Source organism: Zymoseptoria tritici, chromosome 1, assembly GCF_000219625.1.
Source record: "Zymoseptoria tritici IPO323 chromosome 1, whole genome shotgun sequence".
NCBI lineage: Eukaryota > Fungi > Ascomycota > Dothideomycetes > Mycosphaerellales > Mycosphaerellaceae > Zymoseptoria > Zymoseptoria tritici.
Window position 1 is genome coordinate 1,841,782 of NC_018218.1, and position 17,731 is coordinate 1,859,512.

The 17,731-nt window shown below is 52.2% G+C and overlaps 6 protein-coding genes across 6 annotated transcripts; 2 read left to right on the forward strand and 4 right to left on the reverse strand.

Annotated features, from left to right (window-relative positions):
* Window positions 1–3,684: 3,684 nt before the first annotated feature.
* On the forward strand, window positions 3,685–4,176 carry MYCGRDRAFT_89085 (uncharacterized protein; the record flags this gene model as incomplete). Its single annotated transcript, XM_003856057.1, has 1 exon — window positions 3,685–4,176. One exon carries the CDS (start codon window positions 3,685–3,687, stop codon window positions 4,174–4,176), a length of 492 nt encoding a protein of 163 aa, XP_003856105.1.
* Window positions 4,177–6,400: 2,224 nt separating this feature from the next.
* MYCGRDRAFT_33533 (uncharacterized protein) lies at window positions 6,401–7,726 on the forward strand (the record flags this gene model as incomplete). The annotated part of the gene is made up of 2 exons (XM_003856058.1): window positions 6,401–6,761; window positions 6,846–7,726. Coding segments are annotated over 2 exons (1,242 nt in total), but the record flags the coding sequence as incomplete, so codon positions are not given.
* A 1,224-nt stretch (window positions 7,727–8,950) lies between these two features.
* MYCGRDRAFT_34433 (uncharacterized protein) lies at window positions 8,951–10,924 on the reverse strand (the record flags this gene model as incomplete). Its single annotated transcript, XM_003857494.1, has 1 exon — window positions 8,951–10,924. A coding segment is annotated over one exon (1,974 nt), but the record flags the coding sequence as incomplete, so codon positions are not given.
* A 1,876-nt stretch (window positions 10,925–12,800) lies between these two features.
* MYCGRDRAFT_32778 (uncharacterized protein) lies at window positions 12,801–14,129 on the reverse strand (the record flags this gene model as incomplete). The annotated part of the gene is made up of 3 exons (XM_003857493.1): window positions 12,801–13,722; window positions 13,789–13,939; window positions 13,976–14,129. Coding segments are annotated over 3 exons (1,227 nt in total), but the record flags the coding sequence as incomplete, so codon positions are not given.
* Window positions 14,130–15,453: 1,324 nt separating this feature from the next.
* On the reverse strand, window positions 15,454–16,238 carry MYCGRDRAFT_89088 (uncharacterized protein; the record flags this gene model as incomplete). The annotated part of the gene is made up of 2 exons (XM_003857492.1): window positions 15,454–15,509; window positions 15,977–16,238. 2 exons carry the CDS (start codon window positions 16,236–16,238, stop codon window positions 15,454–15,456), a joined length of 318 nt encoding a protein of 105 aa, XP_003857540.1.
* A 393-nt stretch (window positions 16,239–16,631) lies between these two features.
* On the reverse strand, window positions 16,632–17,672 carry MYCGRDRAFT_89089 (uncharacterized protein; the record flags this gene model as incomplete). Its single annotated transcript, XM_003857491.1, has 1 exon — window positions 16,632–17,672. The coding sequence occupies one exon, from the start codon at window positions 17,670–17,672 to the stop codon at window positions 16,632–16,634; it is 1,041 nt and encodes a 346-aa protein (XP_003857539.1).
* Between the last annotated feature and the right edge of the window lie 59 nt (window positions 17,673–17,731).

The window sequence follows — 17,731 nt, forward strand, 5'->3', positions numbered from 1 at the left end:
CTTACTAGCTCTACTACCGCCCTCGCTATCGCTACCGGCTACCTAGCTATATACGCGATTCCTCGAAGACGAGCTCTTAAATAGTAGTAGATACGATCCTAATGTTCTCGCGGCTACCGCGTAGGCTAAAGAGGCGGTAGATAATAATATCGCGGCGGTAGAGAGGGTAGTAGAGGCTACCTATTAAGGATTAAGTTAGTAAGATAATAAGAATAGCCGTAAGGGAGCCGCTAGTAATAAGGGAGTTATTAGTCGCGGTGTCGGTAGTAGTAGTAAGGAAGAAGAAGAAGACTCTACGCTAACTAAGGAACGTTACTATCGCCGGTAGCGGCCGACGATAGCGTTATTCGAGGATATACTACCTATCGACGAGCAGCGTATATTCGTATTAAAGGACGAGCTAGACGCATACCTAAAGGACTATACTATCTACTATAGCTAGGAGATAGGTGCGAACGGCGGTAAGAAGAAGAACGATGCCGGCAACGTATAGAAGACGCCTCTTATATATACTAAGAGTAGGAGCGAGAACTAGATATAACAACGCCGTAAGAAGCTAGATAATACTAGTATTAAGAAGGTACGTAATAAGGAGTCGAAGAAGACGAAGTACCCTATAAGGATTAACGTATATGCTATCGATAAGGAGAATCCGAGCGGCGAATAGAAGCTATCGACAAATAATAAGGCCTATAACTATCTAGGAGTTAATACTATCGGACTAGCGACTTACCGTCGCTCTAGCTTTAGTCTTAAGGTTACATAGTTCTTTATAGATAGCTAAGTAGCTAGTATTGCTCCGAAGAGGTTGTTATATTAGGCTAAGATAAGGTTCTACGGTACTACTAATATAGCGAGAGTAATACTATAGCAATTAACCGATATATATAACGTAGCTACTCGTATACGTACCCTTAAGCTCTAGTCTATAACACCTGTAGGCTACGCCCTTAACCTCCTTCGCGACTATAGCTTCTTTAGTAGACCGACTAATCCTTAAGATACTATAAGGTCGTTGTTCTAGGCTTATCCGGAGATTATTAAGATAGCTAAGGCGAATAGACCGGATTAGCTAATTTTAGACTACACTTATAAGACGTAGAGATATAAGCTTCTACTACTCTATATCTACTTTATAACGAGGACTAGCATTATATTACCCTTAGCTTATATACTTATACTAGGGGAAGATAACGAGAACTATATAGAAGCTCTTAGATATCTTAAGGAGCTACTAGAAGAGCATAGTATAGCTATACCTTTAACTATATTGTACGACCGAGACGAGGCTCTTATAAAGGCTCTTGCTCGTATATTCCCTAATGTTAAGACTTAGCTCTATATATAGTATATAAACGCCGACGTAAAGGCTTAGGCTAATGCGAAGTTTAGTATAGCACGGCTTAATGCTAATGCGTTTACTAAGAAGGAGGTAGCTAACGACTTCCTTAATGTATACCGACACTATATAAACTTACTAACTATAGCTAACTTTAAGACTCGTATAGACGAGCTAAGAGCGGTAAAGCTTAAGGACGAGTAAGATAACGACAACTAGTAGGACATAGTCGACTACCTCTAGCGTACGTAGTAGAATAACTATAAGCACCTCTACGTAAAGGCTTAGACCGATAACAATCGATACTATAGCCTTATAATAATATCCCCTAGTAAGGGTAGCTACGCCGGCTTAAAGGACTAGCTTAGCTCTACGAGGAACGACATTATAGGCCTACTTAACTGCATAGAGCTATATTACGAGTATTACCTTATACGCTATAGAGCATTACTTACAAAGGCTAAGAGCTCGGTAATTACTATGTTCCGAACGAAGGCGTTCTAGTAAAGGGTAGTACGTATCGTAAGTTTATAAGTACTTAAGCTAGCCGATAGTTAGCTACTTAAATTAAAGCAAGAGATAGCTAAGGAGAAGGACTTACTGTCCTATATAATGCTAGCGTACACTAGTATGTTTAGAGCGACGACTAACATACTATATAGCTATAAACTAATGCTATACGTTAAGCCTATTAATAGTAAGGTACCTCCGCTCGAAGCGGACGAGTTTAGTAACTACTAGTTAATCCCTAGTAGTAAAGCTTAAGCAACACCGGCTCTAGTACTATACGACTTCGAGGTGTTACTTATACGCCGTAACCGTAACCTTTAAGCGGCTCGCTCTTACTAGCGTAGCATAGGAGCCGATAGTAATAGACGACTACTAACGCGGTTAGAGCGCATAGATCTAAACTATAACTTAGCAACGCCGGCTACACCTAAATAAGAGTAATAAGCTAAGGACGAACGACTAGCTATATCGGCGACGATAGCTTAAAGGAACGTAGAGCCTAGCTAGCCGGTCTATCTACTACTAATAGGGGTACCGCCGACGTTAACGTCTATTAAACGATAGCGTATAATAGTATATAAGTATACGACCGGTTATAGTAGTCGCTATACTTGCCGTAGACGAGTAGTCTACTACACTTTACGTTGCTATAGAGGCATAACATATACGTTTAAAGGAGCCGGCATAATACTAGTACTAACACTAGCTCCGCCGGATCTAATAGACCGAGTCCTACTACTCGTAGAAACCCTTTAATAGCGTAATAAGCAACTCTAAGCTACAATAAACGCTATATAAGTGTAGACGATATAGCAGATATAATATATGTAACAATAGTTTACTTAATAGCTACTCTAGCAGCCTTACTACTACCCCTCGAGCTAGTAGTAATACTATAGCTATTATCTATAACCCCCCCCTCCGAGCAATTAATAAGGGCTCTAATACTATAGCTAATTTCCGTAGTAGTAGCAGAGCTAAGGGTAGCAATTCGAGGGCGACGTACGTACTAACCTGCACCCTCGCTGCTACTAGGGTATGTTCTAACCCCCCTTCCGCCCTACTAGTTAGTTATTAAAACTAAAGGAGTTTCTCGCGCTCTTATTAGCTTACCGAGAATTACTAAATATACCGGTAATTGATAGATCTTACTATAAGAGTAGTCGTTTACGCAAGTAAGAGATCTACGCCGGCGTTCTAAGGACTTTTAAGCTAGAGTTTTTATTCTACTACCTCTACTACTACAACTACACTACTTATAGACATATTAATTATACGAGCTTGCTCGCACGATGCAATACTACACTCTGCACACTGTTTAATTGCGCTTACCCTATATAGTTATGTTAATATTGCGACGGAGGGCAAAGTAAGGATCCAGTTAAAATTCCTAATGCCTAAGGCACCTCCCGCCAAATACGAGAAATGCTCCCGCCAAATATGAGGTCCCCAGGAGCTGTTGTTTCAGACGGACAGGTGAGAAGCGTTTGTCTCCATGAGCCATATTTGCCGCGAAAGAACGTCAAGAGCCAACAGTGAAAGGTCCCTCACAGGTCGACCTTCATCGAAGACTGCTTTCTTCCGCGGACGCCAAAGCTGACTCCGATGCTCTTTGAGCAGTATTCACTTGCGGTCGCAGAATTTCTTTGTTCTCAACTTACTGGTGGACGCTAGTTCATTCTGCCTGTTGTGTGCTATGGTCTTACGTCTTTGGCGACATCAATCAAAGGAAAACATCATGACCGTGGTGGTACTTAACGCGATCGCGGCCTTGCCGACTGATCACTAGGAATCATCGACATCTACCCAAACTAGCCGCCCAAGACCAAGACCAAATGTGCCAGTACTACCACTGGAGATGCGGCGTGTGCCTCACGGACAACGAGATTGCGCGACGCTGCGGTCGAATGCGAGAGCGCTGCGCCAAAAACGGAGACCTCTTACCTCTTCCTCCAGACGCCGAAGGCATCTCGTGCCAATGGTGCCGCCGACCCCGTTTTGTTGACCAGAAGCAAGCACCACCAAGATTCAGACACGCCGTCAAACCCATCCAAAGCACCTCGAAGTGTCCAGTGAAGACAGAAGCACAGTGGCGTGTGCCTGCGGAGAACGATGCCTTTTGGCTACGCCCAAGTACCCGGCTCCCCGATGCTGCAGAGAAGATGGCACAGTACAACCATCAACGCCACTTGGTGTTCAAGGCGTCCGATCAAGCAATTGGCTTGAAGCAGGACTCGCGAGAAGGTACGAACACGGGCAGCAATGGCCAGTCATTCCTGTACGATGAGGCATGGAGGAAGCTGAAGGAGCGTTTGCAAATCGGCTAGGAGGGCCCTTGGAGCAGTGAGTGAAGTGGCAGGTGGTCTGCCTGGAACGTGCACTATAGCAGTATGGCGCACGAAGAAAGGCTTGAGCTTCAGCGGCAGCACTGAGAAACCATAGCCTCACGTTACTTTAAAGGTCATCTCATCCATCGTGCGATTTATCAACACGGCTAGTTGGCATGGCTCCATATCTGTAAGCTTGAGGGACCTTTCCAAAAAGCCCGGCCGTAGAGAAGCACCGAATCAACGATGCTCAACCCGTACCTCCTGTTGGTGTAGCATTTGCATATGTTGCTGCAGCAGCTGGTATTTGAGGCATAGTTGTGGTGCTCGTGCTCTGCTGCGTCTTCATGTGTGGTTCAGATTATGCTGCCCAGCCATCATGGTTCTGCATTGACCCGCTGTCAAATTCGTCTCGGGCATTGATCAGCAGTATGATCGCTATGCATTGCGTGAAGTGAAGATATCCATGGATGTTTGCAGGTGAAGGATGTGTTCCGCCAATACTTGAAACAGCGCCCCGACCGCTCGGCACTTGTACCATCTCGGCCACCAGGCCGAAGCGGCCCCGCGACTCACGGAACGACTTTCAAACCAGCGGAGCAACTTTTTCTCTTCGCGATTGCCATCTTCAGCGTATTACCCAAGATGAAGATCCTCGACGCCGGCGATACCCCTCTCTCCAACGCCGACGTGCTCGACTGGATCAAGCGTAAGCGAGCCCAACACGCCGCCGAAGACGCAGAAGATGCCTCCAACAGCCACAAGCCCGCCGAAAGACCTTCGAATTTCATGAAAGCTCTGGCACGCACCGAACGCGAACTTTCATCCGATCGATACCCGTACACCGCCAATCCTTCCGCCTACGCAGGTGCCGCACGAAGCGCCCAGTTTCAGCGATTCATCCGGGAAGTGGACGAGGTGATACAAGAGGGACTGCTGGAAGAGTGGAAAGAGCGGCTGGACGGTATGAGCAAGGAGCAGATTGAGAAGCAATTCCTTCCGTTGCAGGAGAAGAAGAATTTGACGGAGCCGGAGTTGTTGGTTATTTACAATCTAGCCCCGACGTGTACGGAGCAGGTACAGTCGATGGTAGAGAATTCGGAAGAGAGGTTTTCCGTCGAGGAATGTCAGGCAATTTTGGATGTCATTTTGAGGGTCTTGAGGCCGGATGAGAAGAGAACGGCGACTTGAGGCATGAGGAAGAAAATCCAATGATAACACCTGATGGAGAACCGCTCATGTGAGCGGGAACTCTGGCGATGCCGGATCTTCGACACTACCCAGTCAAGAAGGCGCAATAACAGCTATGGACGAAGTCTATCGCTACTCGCAAAGGCTGGATCGGTCCAAGACGCGGAAGAGGAGTCGCAAGACAGAATGACGAGTCAGCTCAGAAAGACCGATGCCTCCAGAGCCGTCCGAGTGTTGCGTATGGATCATGATGCCGTTAGGCTAATCGATCAGACTACGCCTGTGCCAGAGCAGGAGTGTGGATGAACAATATCATACTGTTCGAAAAGCCCTCGAGCACAATGTCTTGATCCGCGCTTTCCTGCCGCTTTGGTCAGTCGCCGGCTACGTAACGGACAATACCGTACTGCCGAAGAACAAAAAGTGGTGGACTTCGGCTTTCGCTCTTATACAAAGCCGATGTATGACCGGGACGGCTTTTGCGGTCCTAGGGCTGAATATGCCTAAATTGGGATGATAGTCGGCATCATGGCTGTACGTAGTATAACCGTAGGTCGCCGCGGAGGGATTAGATACGTACGTTGTACTTTGTACAGCTGTGCCTGAATTGATTTCTTGTACATTTCCCTTCCTTCTCCTTCGAGCTCCTCCGCTTCATCATTCATTCACTGTCGGACGCATCGGAAAAGAAAGGACGCTAGCTTCGACCCTGCCCCGCATGAGCTCACAATTCAATTGCCGTACGCTACCAACATCCAAACTTTTGCACTCGAGCGCTAGCAAAACGTGGAATCGGAAACCGGCATACACCATACAGCACACAGTCAGCACCTCGCTGGAACCGGGCACACCACTACTGGCGACCGATATTGGACACAACGACTGGTCGCGGCCGAGAGGGGAGAAGAGAGGGGAGAAAGCATAGGAACAGAAGCCATGGCGCCTCCACAAGCGCCAGCCGTGGTGATAGTAGCGAGGTGAGCTATGAGGGCACGGGAGGCCTTCGCGACGACACTCGTATTGACCGCATCGTAGACATGGCATGCGACTCGATGCTGCAGACCAGGCGTGGCATCTATCCACTCCAACACCTTACGATCCGCCGCTCACCTACGGTGGATGGAACCAATGTCGAGCTCTGGGAATGCGAATCGCAAGTTTGTTGGACGCGAGGGAACAAGAGAGCAACGCAGGAAGTGGACACAGCGACAATGGAACGAAGCGGAAGAAGAAAAAACACAAGGTTGTCATACACACATCGCCGTTCCTGAGATGCTTGCAGACGAGCGTAGCCATCTCCGCTGGAATGGCACAGTTTGAAGCTCCCAAGGACAGGACTTCTTCGAGCAGACCGCGAACCCCTTCACAGATGCACTCGGCCTCACCGAAGCTGCGTGCTATGGATTCCGCCAACCTACACACTCTGGCGCCCATCGCGGAGCCACGACACGACCTGGCGCATGATGTGGCTCGCCGAGCTTTAGGAAGCCAAAAGAGATATCGAAAGACAAAACTTCGGGTCGATGCTTTCCTCGGCGAATGGCTCAACCCGCAGTACTTCGACCACATTACACCACCACCTCCGAGTTCGATGATGGTTGCTACCGCCAAAGCGGAGTTGTTGCAGACAGAAGAGGTGGATACCTTTACTCCGACGACAACACAGAGGACCTCGGGCGGATCTCTTTGGAATGGCGCAAACAATCGTGCTGGCTCGAGCAGAGAGAGCCCTCTCGACGACTGGAGCCATGTCACAAACGCTCTACTACACGCTCCTATTGCTCGACGAGACCGGTCTAATAGCGCCAGTAGCGTTGGAAGCAATGAGAGCTCCGGTCGCAAGTCACCCTTTCGGCCGAAGTCACCCTTCAGACACGGACATGGATTCCAACCTCTTACTTCGACGATGCCAAAAGTGGAGGCATCGACATACTATCCACCGCAGCCACATTACGCGATCTCGAATTCAGATACCATTCCTCGCGGATACATCTCACACGCCCGTGTGAACACGGTCAATGTGGACTATCATTGGGACAGCAGCAGACATCTGCAAGAGTGGGGTGATGGAGGACAGTTTGGCGAGGAGTGGTCATCCATGCATCGACGCTTTCGAAGAGGTCTGAATGGCGTGATGGAATGGTACAGTCAGCACGGCAGTGAAGAGCGCGGCGAGGATGCGCTTGGATTGGAGCAGGTCATGACACATGAAAGCACCGACGATGATGATCAGGAAGACTTGGTGGTGATTATGGTCACGCACGGAGCTGGTTGCAATGCGCTGATCGGCGCGTTGACCAATCAGCCTGTTCTCATGGACGTTGGAATGGCCAGTCTGACCATGGCAGTGCGAAAGGAAAATGCGCCGACTTTGGTCCTGTCCCAAGAGGTGCCAGAAGCGGCATTGACGAGCCCTACAGCCACTTCGCCAGCGTCTCCAGATCCCGCTGCCATGATCAACGGCCACGATCGGAGACGCAGCAGCCTAGACATCGGGCTCAGTGCCATGTACGAGATGAAGCTCGTGTCGTCGTCGGAACATCTCCGAGCGGGTGTCGATCCGACGAAAGCACCCACAAAGTCCATCCCGGCGAATATGAAGAATGCACAGGATGCGCTTGCCAAGTACAAGCGCAACGGTGCCGCCTCTCACGCCGCGGCCGGAGCAGGCATAGACGCCTCGTGGGACCTTGGTGAGCCAAAGCGCAACAGTTCGAATTCATCTCTCGGATCGATGCGGCGACCTAGTGCTCCTGCCGGCACGCTCCACAGAAGCGACTCACCATCGGATCGCAAATCGCCTGCACCAACGTTCAGCACTGGTCTGTGGACACCACCATCTGGACGAGGTACTCCCAAACTCGACGCCATGAAGCAGAAGGAGGAAAAGTCGACTCACTTTCCCCAACTCGACGGGGGCGACCGATCCGGGAGTCCGGGCTCTGCTCCTTCACCACCCGCGTCCAGACCGGCATCTGCTACTGGTAAGAATATCTCGAATCAAGCAGATGGATCTTCAAATCAAGACACTGCTGCTGCAGCGCACGACGCCCATGTGTCCGAAGCTGCGGACGATGTCGGCGACTTGCCTCGAGTTAGTGAGAAGCTGCCTCAGAATCTCAGCAGAGGTCTGAGTCAGAAGGGTCTTTGGGGACGACAGACTTCTGGGGATAGAGTCCCCAGGAAGCATCCAGTCGATACACCCAAGAGACGATGGACGGTCAATGAGAATGATTGAGTGTCATGCAGCGTTGGCATTTGTTGAGGCGTTGTGGGTTTGGTGAGATTTTCGGCGGTTCTAGCTGTGAGCGATTTTGGGCGGTGCATTTGATGATGGACCTGAAGGTACTCTACACTTATTGGCATTGGGATATGGATGATACCATCTTGGGCTTTCTGGCCTCACGGCTGATTGACATTGGGCCACCTTCGCTGCCAGAATAGTTTCAGGTGACACTTGAGAAGGACAGGGAACGGGCCGAAGGATGTCGGTGGACCGACCAGTCTTTTGGGATCAGTCTGGCTTGATTCTTCTCGACCAGGTCTATCGTAGGTCTGAAATATCCCCAAGTCCGCTCCTCCTTCACGTCCCCAAGATAACGATCCTCCCCTCAACAACGGGACAAATCCCCTTGGTCCACAATACGCCAAATCCATCCCCTTTCCGCTCCACCATATTCGCGTTCCCTTTCAGTCCTGCCAGACGCCACCACTTCCTCATCACCTTTCGCATCAACATCAATCTCCTCTCCTCGACCGGACTCGTGGGAGGCGGGAGACTATCCCCCTCATCCTCCCTCTCATCCTCTTCACTGTCTGATGACAGGTTCGACGCGAGGCGGCGATGTTTCGGTTTCGCGGGTGTTTGATCAGTAGTCGTAGGATGCTGCGCCCTCCCCACCAACGAAACCCGATGATCCCGATCCAATTGCTTCTTCTGCTCCTCCCTCCACCCGCCTCCTGCATCTGTCCCATTCTTCTCCGCCCTCTCGTTGATCGGACTGCTCTCCCCACTCCTCGCCACCTCCTTCATCCCCCCATGGACCTTATCCCAATGCACCTCCATCTCCTCGCCCCACCGTCTCCACTTCCCCAACGTCTTCAGTCCCATGAAATACTGCCGCAGAATCATCGAGATCAACAGTCCATTCTCATCACTCACGATACTCCGTGCCGTGCCACCATGTTCCACATCCATCAGCGATGTGAAGCCGTCCTTGCCGCGAACCATGTAGTCCCTCGTGGCGAGTGTGTACTCCTTTTCCGCATCCACCGTCTCCCCTCCAATTCTCACTTCCACGCATCGACTGCCCGAAGGTTGCGATGGATCCACCACGAGTGTGATGTTCGACACTTGTGGAAACCTGCCCTCGAGAGCGGGATATGTACTCACGGAATTCTCCAACGCAGCGACAATATCCTTCCCCTTCACCGCGACCACGACGCAGGGATCCTCAAACGGGAAACAATTCATCATATCCTTCACCCGGAGGACTCCCGGGGGGTAAATCTGATCCCCGCGAATCGTGCCGGACGCCATGATCGCACAGTCGGTGTTGTAGTGAAACCGCATGAGGTCGCACACGAAATTGCCCAAGTTGGACTCTTTCCGGCGAACGGTGGTGAAGCGCGCGTCGAGGGGTGCAACGGTGTAGCCGATTGGTTTCTCGAGTTTGGGACGCAGGCCGGCGGTGATGTTGTTGACCATTTCCACGGCGGATGGGTCCGAGGGGATGGCGCTGAGGATGTCGCGGCGGGTGATGGAGATGTCCCACCCGGATGAGCCATCGGTTTTGCGCCGGCATTCGAGGTAGGAGAGCTGTTTGAAGTCGGAACCGGAGCGGAGGACGTGCGTGCCGTTGATGATGGAGTGGGCGTAGAAGTGGTCGTGGCCACCTAGGATGATGTCCGCCACGCCGGGGGACAGTTTCGTCGCCAATTTGTTGTCGTTGGGTTCTCGTTGGTGTGAAACGACAACGATCATCTCCGCGCCTTCTGCTCGCAACTTGGGCGCCAACTCCGCCACCGTCGTCGACGCACTGATGTACTTTAAATTCGGCGGCAGCACATTGATCGTCTCCATCCATTCCCTCTCCACCACACCCACGACTCCGACTTTGATCCCATTCGAACTGGTCAACATGACCGTCCGGTTGCAATTTCCCAGTGGAACATTCTCTCCCAACGCGGGATCAAGAACATTAGCGCACAACCAGGGAAAGTCACAGCGATCCGCCAGAAATCGGAATTGCTCAACGCCAAAGTCGAGGTCGTGGTTTCCCAGACATGCAACGGAGGTGTGCAATGAGTTGAGAGCGCCGAGCATGTGTTTGCCCTTGGTCACCGACGATTCCAAAGAGGGGTTGAAAGCGTCGCCGCTGAAAAAGGTGAGGAGTTCGGGCTGGTTGGCATAGGTGGGTGTTGAGCTGCGGTAGGAGTCGCAGATGGTCTGGAAGCGTGCGATGCCGCCGACGGGTTCGCGGGAGCCTGGTTCGACGTGGTAGACATCATTGTAGTGGATGAAGCGGAGGTCCGGTGGGGAAGTGTGTGTGCCCGAGGAGTAGACGACAGATTCTGGAGGGGCATCAGATTGCGGTTTCGAGATACTCGGGTGTGGTGGTACTGACCGCTTCCCGCGGGGTTTGTGGTGCTGGAGGAAGACATACTGGCCTAGTCGCGAGAATTGACGTCTGGCTGATGCGTTCGCGCGACCATTGAACTCCTGCGGTGAATAATCCAACGAAGGAATTGGGTGCAAGGCGGTGTGATGTGTTTCGTAGGTAAATCGCCGTAGCCAGGTGGATGTGAGGGAGGAGGTGAGAAATCACAACGAACCACCAAAGCAATGTGGGTAGAGAAGAAGGGGACTCAAGAATGGAAGCAATGCAATGTACACAAAGTCCCATGCAAGGAAGGAAAGGACGACGACGTCTCGACGCCACGCCAAGGGAGGCGGTGCAAAGGTGAAGTCGAAACATCCATCCACATGGATATCCAAAATGAATCCATTCTGCTGGAGTAAAGATGATGCTGTTCCGGGAAATGTCTATATCATTCGTAAATCTTAACCCAAACTCTACCGACCAACGCCTTGCTTTCAATCCAAAATTACCACCCTCAATCGATCCTACCAAACCCAACCACATCTATATGTCCATATCATGACCCACCAGTCAGCACCTCCCTCCATCTCACAAAGCCCAAGCACCAGCACAACCATCCCCACCAACCAAATCATCAAATCCAAACTCCCCTAGATCGTCCATCATAAAATCCATCGTCTCCATCGTCATGGCATCATCCCACTCGTCTCCTCTGTGCCCGGTGCCTGGCATCACATTTCCCATCGCCCACGCCGCATCAATATCCATATCGCAGGCCGTTGTTGTCGTCATCGTCGCCATCTTCGAAGCGCCGACCGTATCGGCCAGAGGAGTCGCGGTTGAAGCGGCGATCAACTCGTCGAGTTGAGTCAGCATTTCCTCCTGACTGAGGGAGCGTTCTCCCAGTCCATGTCCTGAACCAGTCGTATCCGGCAGCGGTGGTGATGGAACAGACCAGCCCACTTCGCCAGTAGCATCAAACACTGTCGGCTGAAGCGCAGCATCGCCCATAAACTCGTATCCACCCCTGGACTTGACAAGCCCATGATCACCACCCACCTGCCCTTCACCAAACGAGCGCTGCTGATCCGCATACCACTCCTGCATCAACTCTCCTCTCATCAAAGGGTCCTGATCCTCCAACGCTTCGATCTTCGCCAACGCCGCGAGACCTCTTGCTCTCGCAATCGAAGCCCGGATCTCCACGTCGCCGTCGCGACCCGACGAGCCTGACGAGGGAGTCATGGCGTCCCAGCTCAAACGCGGCTCCACTGTGCTCCCACCGGTCGTCGCGGACACAATCTTCGCCGGCCCATCGGGACAGCAGGATCCGTGAATACGGTGCATTTCCCCGTCCAGCTCGCTGAGCGTGTTCATAATCTTTCTCCGCGCGCCGCCGCTAAATGCAGGTGATGGTGGAGGACGAGAATGATGCAACGGCGTGGCGATATTCGCGCTGGCGATTTGCGCTGACAGCTCTGCGGACACGGCCTCGCTGCACCAACGTTTCGGTCTCGGGCCGGGAATGGAGATGGTATCGAATGGGCTGACGTCGATCATGTTGAGCGAACACTCCGAATGGCCGCAGGTTTTATCCGCGTCGAAGAAGACGCCTTGGCTCTGGAGTTCGGTGTAGATTCTTCGGCATTCGACCCGTCGCATTTCGATTGAAGCGATGTAGTCTTGAGACAGATTCGCTATCGAGACCGATGCGTTTTCGCAGTGCAAATCGTTGAAAGCTCGAAGTCGGACAGGAAAGGGGATGCGTAGACCGAGGTCGCCATATGATTCGAGATCCTCCGGGATGTGGTTTCCTTCTCCACCGATGACACTGGGAATGAGGTCTAGACCGTGGGCTTTCTTGAACAGAGCTAGCCATTCGGGATTGTCTGCTGAGGTCTGGTTCCAAGCATCGTCGTCGCCATCGTAGAGGATCCTTCGAGCTTGACGCTGGAGAAGATCATCTGTGATGGGTAGACCTTGATCGGCCTGTTCCTTGGCGAATTGACCGAGCCGGATGGTCAAAATCTCCCAGCATGTGGACTTGGAATCCGTTCCGCTAGTTGGCACAGCCGTGGAATCTATCGCGCCCTCTTGACATCCGTTGACCTCTTCCGGCAAACGCCATGATGCTCGATTCGTTGCCGAGAAGGGATTTGGTGTCACGGCTTCCATGCCGATGAGATATGGCGGCATGGCGTTGGTGACTTGAGCTGCGACAGCGGGATCCAACCCTCTGCAGCCTTTCCACGCCACCATGCGGACACCCGCTTTGAAGTGTGCTGTGAGGTGGTCAACCCGCTCCTGCCAGACGGAGAATCGTTGAGCGCAGAATCCACATCGACTGTTGATGTTCTGAGCCATGGACTTCCAGCTTTCGGTGGAGGGAACCATTTCGCAAGCGTGCATGAGCCGTAGATGTTGTCGCAAGTGGTCTTTCCGGTAAAACGTCCTGGCATCCAGACCCTTATCCTCGCATTGTCGGTGATTGTGCGACTCGATGTGATCACTCGAAGGGTTGTGAAGATCGCAGTAAACGCACTTCTTCATTCCAGTCTCCTGATCGGTAATGACCGGACCGAGAGGCGCGCAGATCCACTTCTCCAGAGACAAATGCAGCGACTTCTCATGCCTCGTCCAGTCGTATTTCGACTTGAACGTATCAGTGCAAAACGTGCATTGAAAGATCCGCTTCTTGTCGTCTGCGGGCTTGCGATCGAGTGCCTTGGGGACCATCGGCCTGCGACGTCGTCTGCGGTATTTCTTGCCGATGAGACTGGAGTTGAAAGAGCCGAAAGATCCGTGCGTGGAGTGTGACGAGCCGTTGGAGAATGCTGCACTGGATGCGGATAGTGATGAGGTGCGGCCCGTCTCGCAAGAGGTGACAGACTGAGGTCTGGCGTTCGATGTCTTCGAGCCATTGCTAGAGGTCTTGCGCTTCTTGTAGCGTTCTAATGGTGAAGGAGAAGCTGATGCCGAAGCCTTGCCAGCTGGAATGTCAGTACTGGCCAATGCGTGGGCGATATCAGACATTCTCGCTGGCTCATTTTCCGGTGGAGAGTTTTTCCATCTTTCCAGCGGATTCAGCTCGTTCCAGCTACGTTCATCGGCAACGGGGATAGGGATGGCAGCTGTCGTTGGACGAAGGCTTGGAGACATGGCGAGCTTTGGCCTGCTTCGCTCGGTCACCTTCCTCCTTCGACGCGCGTTCGCTAACCAATTGGCTATTTGACTCGGCTTGAGTTCCGTCTCGATTTCGAGTTCGATCTTCTCGTCCTCGGTTGGGTACGGATTGGAGGCGTGAGCATCTAGCCAGTCACGTAGAATCTTGACGGCATGTTTCGGAAAGCGGATACCATTCGCCTTTGTGGAACCAGGAGCATCGTCATTCAGTGGGATCTTTGGGTGACTGTTCGCTCGTGACAGGGCAGGCTTTGTCGTGGAAGCATCCTCGGATACAACCCGCAACACCTCTGGGTTGCTGAAGTGATTTCTTGACACGTCCGGCCTGCTAGGACCAGAAGTGTCATTGTTCAAGCTGCAATCTCGGAAGAGCAAAGCACAGGGTGTGCAGAATGGCTCGCCCTGCTGTAGATAGCAGCTCATCCGCTTGGAATGACAGTAGTCGCATGGCTTCTCCGGTCGGATGAACTTGGGAATATAGTTCTCAAACTTGCTGTAGTCCGGTTCGGCCAGTCCGAGTAGAGGTGCTGCTTCGATAGGGTCTTCAGTCAGATCCCAATCTTCGAGGAAACCATGGCAGGCACAGCTGAAGGATTGAAGTTAGACTGAGACTCAGCAATTGCGTGAAAGGTATGCTCACTCGTCAGCGCCGGGGTGATATGGGCAATAGCGATCGCCAAGGGAAGCGATAGGATTGCCAGCATTCACAGCACCGGTGGTGTCAAAGTCCAGCAGTCCGGAGAAATCGGTCACGGCCAGATCCTTCTCGTTGAAGGCCTCTGACATGTTGGCGATCTTATGCCGTCGGCTCAAGGATGCCGGTGTATCGCCAGGGCGTGATGTTGCCAATCAAACAGGCATGCATGCACAGGGCGTGGCCGTAAAGGGAGTGCAGCGCGATGGGATGTCGTACGGCGTGATGTGATCCTGAAGCCGGTGGGATGAGGATGTATAAGAAAGATGGGAAGGGCGGAAGTCGGTCTCACTCCCTTTCCCTGTACTCACTCTCGCTCTTGGATGTATTGTTCTGGAAGCCTCAGTGATGTCCATTCTTACGAGGGAGTCATCTTGGAATCCTTCGACTGAGAGCAAGCCGGCCGACAACGCGCGTGAAAAGTACATGCGCCCTACGATGACTGAGGTGGGAGATTCCGGCGGGTGAGAGCCTGAGAGGGAGCGAGCGAGCCAAACTCTGGGATCCATTCGTCGCGTGGGAGTCCCTTTGGAGGTAAAGCTCGAGGGATGATTATTCAGCCGGTGAAGATCGATGCCATCAACTGCAGGGACGATTCGAGGAGATTCAGAAGACAACGATGATTGCTTGACTGTCGTGTTCGAAAGGGGCGAGGCTTGCTACTATAGGTAGTGTAGGTATGCAGTTATTCTTAGATCGATTCGACGATTTTGAACAAGAATTCCCGTCGTGAAAGACCGACGTTGGATCGGGATATGGAGACTTGATCCATTCATCCCACCACGACTTCTGCATCTCAACGTTGCCGGCGTCCGATGTTCGGAGAGCTCCCGTCCCGTCCACCTTTTCACACGGCATGCCGATAAGCACAGATCAACAACACGGCATACCACTTCCAACTCCGAACATACCTTACCTTAGACCTCTTGCACATCACGACTCATCCCTCAAGAATGGCACCACAATCCTCTCAAACTCTCCCACCTTCTGCAAAGGAGGCAAATGTCCCGTCCTCGCCATCTCCACAAACCTCGCCCTCTTCCCTCTAGTCACTCCCTTCTCGACACCACCAGAGGAGCGAAGGCGAAGTCATTGTCTGCCGCAGCACAATCTCATGCACATGTCTCACCACATCGTCCAGGTGTAGTTTGTAATCTCCCGCATTCGGTGGGGCAAGGGGTGAGGTTATGGCCCACGTGGTCAAAGGAGAGAGTCGCGTAGCCGGCGGCGTGGAGAATGGGGAGGAGGGGATCGTACATTTCGTGGTTGGACATGAGGGCGTGGATGAGGAGGATGAGGGGTCGGGTGGGAGTGTAGTTGGAGAGGAGGGTGTGGTAGGGGATGGAGTCGAGGGTGATGGTTTGCGTGAGCGGGGGAGGACGGGACGACATTTTTTAGTGAGTGAGTGAGTGAGGCCGGAGGCTGACTGAGGTAGGTCTTGATTGAGTGAGTTGGTGATGTGAGGTCGTGGGTTTGCTGTTGTAGAGGTGAGGTCGATTCGAGTTCGTGGGTCGTTCTGAATATGTGAGTCGAAAATCGAGTACTGCATTTCACAAGAGGATTATCTGCATCATCCATCTTTTTCTCGCTCGGCAACAAGAGCTGAAAACCTGAGCTTATCAGCAGAGTGAGGGGTACATGGCGGAAGTGTAAGTTTATTGATTATGAATGCAAGTCTATGATCGTGTCCTCATATGGCCGTGAGTATCTTCCGTCGTCCCATCGTACATCATCACTCATATGGGCATCCTCCATCTCATTGGCGCCGTCAAAACTCGCAATTCTCACCTCTGTGCCGCTCCGTCTCTACCCAACCAGTCCATCCCATCCTCCCGCCTCCGTTTCCCCATTGCCACCATTCCCTCTCCCAGACCACAATACACGCCTCCACTAAACCCCTGCACGACATACACCCCCACCTCCTTCATCTTCTCTCCCACCCGTCCTTCGTTCCACCCACACACTTCCCTTGCCATACTCATCGCTTGACGGCCCACTGCATCTGCGACAACGACGCTTTGCGCTATAGCCCGCTCGCTGAGGTGGTTTTTTCGATCGAAGGCGTAGGCGGACTGGAGGATGTGAGAGATGTACGGTGTGATGAAGGAGATGGCGAGCAAGAGATAGAACGTCAATGTGGCGACGTGGCGGTGGAGGCTTGATGGGGCCGAGTCAGGTTGGGACCGGAATGTGATGTCCGGGTTCCGTAATGTGAGTGACGATTCCGCGAGAGACGGTGGGCTGAGAGACGGAGGAAAGGCTTCCCGTAAGCTTAGTTCTTCTTCCAGGCTCAGGTCGGAAGGGAGGCCGCGGAGCACGCAAGCCACGCCGTCGACGTATTGTCTTCGAATGAGGTGAGAGCTGCGAGTCGAGGTGGAGGCTTCATGCGAGGAGAGCGAGAGGAGAGCGAAGCCGGGGTCTGCGTATCGCCATTGCACTCCGCTTCGAGTTTCTTCCAGGTAAGTTGGTGTCGAGGTTCCAGAGGTGGAGGGTCTGCTGGGTGGCTCACTGCGGCGACCGGAGCGGAAGAGAAATCCTGGCTGTTCGTCTATGGAGTCGCGATCCTGCGAATTGGAGCGGTATGAAGGTGGCGGTGAGGTGCTCGTCACGCTGGTCTGGCTGAACGTTCGGGTACGTCGGCTTCTCTGATCGTAGTCGGATAGTGCTTTCTTGAAGGATCTGAGCTTGGGTATTCTGCGCTGGACTAGTGATGGCAGGAGCGTGTAGAGTAGCGAAGAAGAGCTTGTTGCGTCGGCGTTATCTTCTGATGAATCCGTCTTATCGTGAGGTCCAACTTCGGTCCAGGTCCGCGATGAGGTCGCCATGTCGATTGCACAATGATAGAATGAAGGGATGGAAGAGAAAGAAGAAGAAATGTAAAGAT